Genomic DNA, 7,080 nt, shown 5'->3' with positions numbered 1-7,080 from the left:
GGGGGGGGACAGTCCAGGCCAGCCACTGAGGGGGAGGGGGTCGGCCTACAGGCCCCAGCGTGGAACCCTGTCCCTTAGAGCAGTTGTGTGCCGGGCACTGGAGGTTGTGCAAGTGTGTGTCAGTGAGCAGGGCTGGAGGTGACAGTGTTCTCTCTCTCTTTTTCTTGTGGAAATTTAGGGTAAGGAGAGCAGTGGCCCGAAAAGCAGCTGCATTCTTCTTTCTCTGCAAAAGCATCTGTTTAAGTACTTTCTGCCTCAAAGGAAGGAACGTTAGTGCATTCCAGAGCAGGAGGCCTCCTTGGGTCAGGCTGGCTGTGCGTGTACAAAGCGTGGCAGTGTGTGTGTGTGTGTGTGTGTGTGTGTGTGTGCGCGCACGCGCGCACGCGTGCATGTGCACTCACTCACCCACCTGCCCACTCGCCGTGGTGTCCCTTTGAGACTGGGTGCCTGGGCATGGCTGGGCTCGGGCAGAGATGTGCAGAGGCATCTTAGCAGTGATTTCTGCAAGTTCACTTGGGGTTCAAATTTTGGGCCAATTGACAGCCTCTGAGCCCTTCCCACGTTCTTTGGTCTTGGAGGAGATGGGCACAGAGCTGGAGAGGAGGGCGCGGGGGTGGGGTTGTGTGACCTGGGCTCTCCAGGTTGATGGCTTCCTCCTGCTCCAGACTCCTTTGCAGAAGGGTTCAGGTCAGTCCATATGGCAGGAAGCCTGGCCTTTGCCCAGCCTTGGCCTCTCCTGCCCCTTTCTCTGGCTCCTGGATGAGGAGAGGAGGCCAAGAAAGAGCCTGGGCTCTCCCTTTGCTGCTATCTGCCCTGAGAATCCAACCTGGGGGTGCAGGCATTGTGTCTGAAGGAGGCACTCTTGCTGTAGAGACCACATCTAAGTTAAAGACTCAGTTGTAGAAACAGTGTGTGGCTTTTGCCATGTTAATCGGTCAGCCTGGGCCTCAGTTTCCTCATCTGTAAAATGGGGGTAATGATCCATAGCCTACTTTGCCCAGTTGTTTGAGCTTCAGGTGAGATAATCGATGTGGAAGTACTCTGAGAGAGGGTAGGAATGATGTTAAAGTTATTTATCAAAAGTAACACAGGGACAGAAGAGTCCATGAGCCACAAATACGCAGCTCGGTGAAGTTTCATCAGCATCTGGATCAAGAAACATCAACAGAGCCTGGAATCCCCCTTGTGCCCCTTCTCAGCCTTCCCCACCCCCAGAGGTCACACTGCTCCAACTGCAATCCCTGTGAATTTGTTTTGCCCGTTTTTTACCCCCACATGTTTATTTATTTATTTGGTTGCGCCGGGTCTTAGTCACGACAGGCGGGCTCCTTAGTTGCGGCTCGCCGGCTCCTTAGTTGAGACACTTGGGCTCCTTAGTTGTTGCCTGCGAGCTCTTAGTTGTGGCATGCATGTGGGATCTAGATCGAACCCAGGCCCCCTGCATTGGGAGCGTGGAGTCCTGACCACTGTGCCACCAGGGAAGTCCCATGTTTTGCCTGGTTTTGAACCTTACTTGGATGGCTAATGCTGCATGGAGCATTCCTCTGGGGAGAAGTGCTTTCGCGTCTGCTGTGTATGTTGGAATCGTGGGCTCAGAAGTAGCCCATGTGCTGAGCGTTAGTACAGGAAGCCAAACGGTCTTGCAGAGTGCTGGTTATATCACTTTACACTCCCACCAGCTGCAGCAGAGTTCCCTTACTACACATCCTCGCCCACACTTGATTTTGTCTAAATGTTATTTAAATTCAAGGAAGGATTGTTAATATTTCTTCCTTTGTCGTCTCTGATACAGATTTTGGAAAGGACCTTGGAACCTGATAGCTCTGATGAGGAACCCCCGCCTGTGTACTCCCCTCCAGCCTACCACATGCACATGTTCGACAGGCCTTACCCTCTGGCTCCCCCCACTCCACCTCCCCGGTAAGAATCCATCTCCTCTCAGAACGCAAGGCAATGGGGAAGGGGATCAGGGGTTGGGATTGAGTACAAACACAGTGGGAAACTTGACTGGACCCTTCGGTATACTATTCCACCAAGAACAGGCTTCTACTGCAGCAAGAGGCATTTTAGCTAGATACCAAAGAGAACTTTCAAACTGTAAGGATTGCAAGAGCAGACATCCACTAAATTCCTACTCCAGACTAGATGCTATGCTGCACACTGGACAGGACGCTCAGCCTTTGCTTTCTGGAAGTTTATAGTCAAGGGAGATGCAGAGTGGGGATGACAAGCGCATGGAATGTGTACTGACACTTCCCCTCCTGAGCCCATGGCAAACATTACTAATTGATCACTGTGTTCTTTCCTGCTAAGTTGAGACAGAACCTCAGAATCCTCCTCAAAACAGCACTCCCAGACAGTCATCAGTAATTGATGGAATGGGTATCTATTTGCTATCCCTGTTCTAGGGATGTTGTGGGGATTTTTAAGCAATGGGAGCAAATAAGTCTCTTTTTCTGGGGTAATTCGATAATCGGAAGCAGAAGAGTTAGGTCCCTGGAGACTTCGTCCAGATCAGGGACTCTGTAATTTGGAAGTTTAAAATGAAGCTGGTTGCCAGCTGGGTCCCTGGGTCTCTGAAGTGCTTGTTTTTCTGGGCTCTGTGTTTGAGGAGGGCCGTTGGAGCCCAGGTGCCTCTTTGTCCCGGAGCTGCTGGTCCTGAGAATAACTCAGGCCTGGGGTGGGGAGGGGTGTGGGGACATGATAGGACAGGGAACTTGTTCCAGTGGGTCTTCCCTTCTGGGGATCTTGGGAGCCCCAGACAGTGGTGGTGGAGAACTCTGTGATCATACAGGTATAGATAATAATAACACCTACCATTTACTAAGTGCCCTTCAAATGCCTGAAACTGACAAGGTTCTTTACCTATGCCATCGCATTCAAACCATCTAACAATTTGTGAGGTAGGCACTGTTGTCATCCTCATTTTACAGATGAGGAAACTGAGCCTCAGAGAGGTTTCATAACTTCCCTAAGACTACAGAGCTGGGATTTGAACCCAGGTCATTTCTGACTCCAAAGCCAACAAATGCTCTTCCCTGCTGTGTCCTTGTCATCCCCCTAATGAGAAAAACCTCTGTGATTGCAGCTCAGGGAGCTGATAGAGGCCTAGAAAGTTATGGGGGGAGGAGGAAGCATTGTTTCGACTCAGGGACGGGAGCAGAGCCGAGGTCGTCCATCACAAGTGATACCAGAGGCTGTAATGGGACAAAGCAGGGGGTAAGTGGATAGGTCTGGGTGAGATCTTGGCAGGACTTGCAGCCCAGGATGGGTCATGATGCCCAGGGCTCAATGATTTTCCTTTGACATTTTTTTAACATCCCAAGATGCTTTTGCAAAAAGTTCAGTTTCTATTAGGCAGAATAGTTCTACCTATTTTTCAGAAGGGAAAACTGGGCCCATAAGAGACAGAATCCCATTGTAAACGTGGCATGGATATCCTGGCCGCATCCTCCCTCCCCTCCTCTGTGCATGGTGGGGTGAAATAGGGCCGGGGTAGTGTAGCCCAGTGATGGGAGCCCCAGTTGGGGGCAAAATGACCTCAGCACTAGACCAAGGCTCAGGAGGTCTTGCTCATACCTTTGGACAAGTTACTGCCCTTGCCTCAGGTTCAGGGGCCTGACCCGGAAATGAAGGCTTTGCTGGCCTGGGGGTGGATACAGGGAAGGGAACTTAGTTGTGAAGTCGGACAGAGGCAGAGTGTTCCCCCCACCCTGCCTCCTTTAGCTGCCTAACTTCTGATTCTTGAGGTGCCCTTGGCTCACTGCTTAACTTCTCTGAGCTTCATTTGCCTCATCTGTGAAATGGGAATACGAATCCCCACCTCAGCACTCTTGTGAGGCTTGAATGAGGCATTGTGTGTGGGGGCCCTTAGCACAGTGCCGGGTATGAACCAGACCTGTCACCAGTGCTTTACTGCTCCCTCCTGCCCCTGGCTGCACAGTGGGCCTCTGAGGTCAGCTCTGACAGTGAACATTGAGACCAGGGGTAAGGCTGCCCTCAGAGGCCAGCGCTCAGAAGAGGCAGGGCCAACCTCTGAGCACGTGCCCCTTTGCCCCAGGATGGCCCTGCTAGGCCCAGATCCACCCTCAGCCCATTTCCAGGGCCTCATTCAGTCTCTCCGTCCAGGACATGCATTTCCAGCATTTATGGAGTCACCTGAAGCATGTGCGATACAGAGATGAATACAGCCCTGCCTTGACCTCCCAAGGAGATCAGGGTCTGGGGGAGGCAGAGACGCGCGGCAGGGTACAGGGAAGGCAGCCTAGAGGAACTGATGTCCAAGCAGTGAGCTGGTAAAGCGGAGGACAGTAGGGCATTCCAGGCAAAGGAAACAGCACGTGCAAAGGGCCTGGAGGCAGGAAAGAGGGCACCACCTGAGGGAACTCCAGGAAGAATGGAACGGCTGGGTGAGGCTGGAGGGGTGAGCAGATCGTGGAAGCCCTTGAGGGTCCTCCAAGGAGCTTTGACCTTATCCTCCAGCCAGGGGTTTAAGCTGGAGAGTGACGGGGTGAGGTTAGTGTTTTAGGAATCTCTCTCTGGCTGCTGGGGCCAATCAGATTTGAGTGGGGGGGGTTGGGGGCAGGAATGGCCTGGCTCCCTTCTGCCACCTCCAGTCTCTGGGGTGCCTCTGAGAGTGAAGATGGAAGAGGGTTTGGGAGCTGGCCCTGCTGGGGCACAGAGAGGCAGGCTGATCCCAGGGGAGCGTGCCTGGAATGCCAGGATTCCTGGGCCCAGGTTTTAGCAGGATGATCTGTGTGTTCCAGGACAGGCCTGACCCCATCTGGGCCTCAGTGTCTAGTCTTTACCAAAAATCTTGCCTGGAAGGCTTGTTGCTGAAATCCCTCTGGGCTCTGATACCCTTTGGGTAATCCTGGGGGTCTTATGGAGCATGCAGTTCTAGTTCAGGGGTCCAGAGAGCAACCCCCCCCGCCCCCACCCCCGCCAGCCTTCTCTCTGCTTCCCCTCACCCAGCCTGTCCTTTCCTAAATGAATGACAGGCTCTGAAGCCCAGAGGCACCCCTCCTCACAGGCCACCTGCTGTTCTTCCGTTGAAATTACAGCCTTGGAAGTTTTTTATTTGCCTCTCAGCTCATTTCTGACATTCCTTTCTGACCACAGTGGAGTTGCTTGGGCCGCCCGTGCTCAGGGTCCCCCTGGCTCTCACAGCTGTGGGCTGACCTCATCTCAGCCGGTGCCAGGGCAGGGGGCTGGGCCTGCCCCTCCTCCAGGACCGCGGGCCCAGCAGCGAGGGACACTCAGCCTTCTACTCCTCGTCCCCCCTCCCGACTTGGGTTCTCAGTAACAAATGGCTAGAGGGGTCCAGCTGCAACTCCGGGGCTCTCTCTCCATGGCTTTCCTGGGTAGCTGTGGGTGTGATTGAGTTGGGGTGGGCACCCATGTCCCAGATGAAGACCCTGAAGCTGGAGGAAGGGTGTCGGTGTCGACCAAAGAAGGTCCTCGAGTCCCAGAGGGATGGGGTGTCCACCCGCTTGACTCTCTGGCCCTTGGAGAAAAATGAAGCCGCCAACAGTGATAGGAGGCGGATGAGTGATGGAGAAGGAAAGGCGCCCGGGAATGGGAGTCCCGGGCCGCAAGGCAGGCTCTTCTCTGGACCGTTCCCGCATCTGTACAGTGGGAGGGTGCCCGGGGTTCCTTGGCTCCTGTCTGAGTGCTGAGCTCCCACCAGGCATTTAGCGGCTTGTTATCCTGTCTGCTGCCGCCCCCGCCCTTCCCCCTCGGCTGCCAGGCCACCCGCCCAAAATAGAAAAGGAAAGGAAGTTATTTCCATAGTCAGGGCAGCCCGGAAAAGCTCCCCTCCAGTGAGGGGGCGGGCGGGATTCCTGGAGCTTGAGACCGAATCAGAGCCAGGCCCGAGAGAGAGTGGCTCCCGGCCCTCGGCTGCCTTCTCTGTGTGTCATTTCCCTGATTCAGCAGAACACGTGTCCTGCGGTTGCCACGCGGCAGGCTGCCGAGGAGCCGTGGGGAGCTCCTGGCCAGGCCCCAGGCCGCCCTCAGGCCGGGACGGCAGGGCGGGAGGCTGGGGGTCAGGGACACCACGTGCCAGGGCCCCTTCCTCTCCTCTGGGCCTCACTGTTGGCCTCCGCCTTGGCCCAGGGGAGCGGTTCCCCAGCGCCACTTGGAACAAGGACCCTTCCAATCCCACACCTCCATGTGCCTTTTCAGCACGTTGCTCAAGACAGCCTCCCGAGGGGCTCCCACGCACCTGGGCAGGGAGAGAGCAGCTTGTAGGAGACTGAGCCCCAGAGGGGACAGGGTCTCACCCAGGGCCACGTGGCTGGCTTGTGTCTGCGCCAGAACTGGAGCCTAGATCCGCTTACCCTCTAGGGATCCTGGTGTCCTCATGTCCCCCGACCCTAGCAAACCAGCACTGGTGCGGGCTGGGCTGCTGGCAGCTCTGTGTCTGTTCACTTGGAGCACGCCTGGCACTCAGCAGCCAGGAGGAGCTCGCGTCATGCTAGGTGCTAGGGATAGAAGCATGAAGGGCCATGACTGCCACATCCATGTCAAAATCCACAATGCTCAATATGAGCGCCGGCAACACAGAGCTCTCTAGGCCCAGAGACCTTGAAGGCGCTGAGTAGTTGAACATCCAGTGCAGCGGAGCCCAGGCCCAGAGGCTAGGGGTCAGCCGAAGCCTGGTTGAGAAGGGGAGCTAGCGTGCTGGGTGGGGCTTTGTGCCAGAGGCAGCAGAGGCCCCGCGGGAGACTGGAGCAGCAGTGCCAGTCTGAGCAGGATCTTGGTGTGATGGGCCAGGACACCTGTGTTTGGGCCTGACTGTTTCCTCCTCCTCCTCCTCCTCACCTCTCACCCTGCAGCATCGACGTGCTGGGCTCCGCGCCCCCTTCCGGCCAGAGGCGATATCGGAACTGGAACCCCCCACTGCTAGGCAACCTCCCCGAAGACTTTCTCCGCATCCTGCCCCAGCAGCTGGACAGCATACAGGTAACGGAGGATTCCCCCGCCCCTGGCCTGTGCAGCAGCTCTGCTTGCCCACACCGTTCATGCCAGCCAGTGTCACTCCCTGCTGTTTAAGCCCAGGCTGAGCTATTTCTGTTG

The 7,080-nt window shown here is 55.7% G+C and overlaps 1 protein-coding gene across 1 annotated transcript in view; it reads left to right on the top strand.

Annotated features, from left to right (window-relative positions):
• CUEDC1 (CUE domain containing 1) overlaps positions 1-7,080 on the top strand; it is a 26,116-nt gene that overhangs the window by 12,358 nt on the left and 6,678 nt on the right. The window contains exons 5-6 of the mRNA XM_007463890.1: positions 1,793-1,920; positions 6,840-6,966. Coding sequence (XP_007463952.1) covers positions 1,793-1,920; positions 6,840-6,966 — 255 coding nt within the window. The remainder of the gene's footprint in view (positions 1-1,792; positions 1,921-6,839; positions 6,967-7,080) is intronic.

The sequence above is a fragment of the Lipotes vexillifer genome, unplaced genomic scaffold (genome assembly GCF_000442215.2).
Source record: "Lipotes vexillifer unplaced genomic scaffold, Lipotes_vexillifer_v1.1 scaffold333, whole genome shotgun sequence".
Taxonomy (NCBI): Eukaryota; Metazoa; Chordata; class Mammalia; order Artiodactyla; family Lipotidae; genus Lipotes; species Lipotes vexillifer.
Note: the sequence above shows the minus strand (reverse complement) of the source record. Positions and strands in the feature narration are given on the sequence as shown.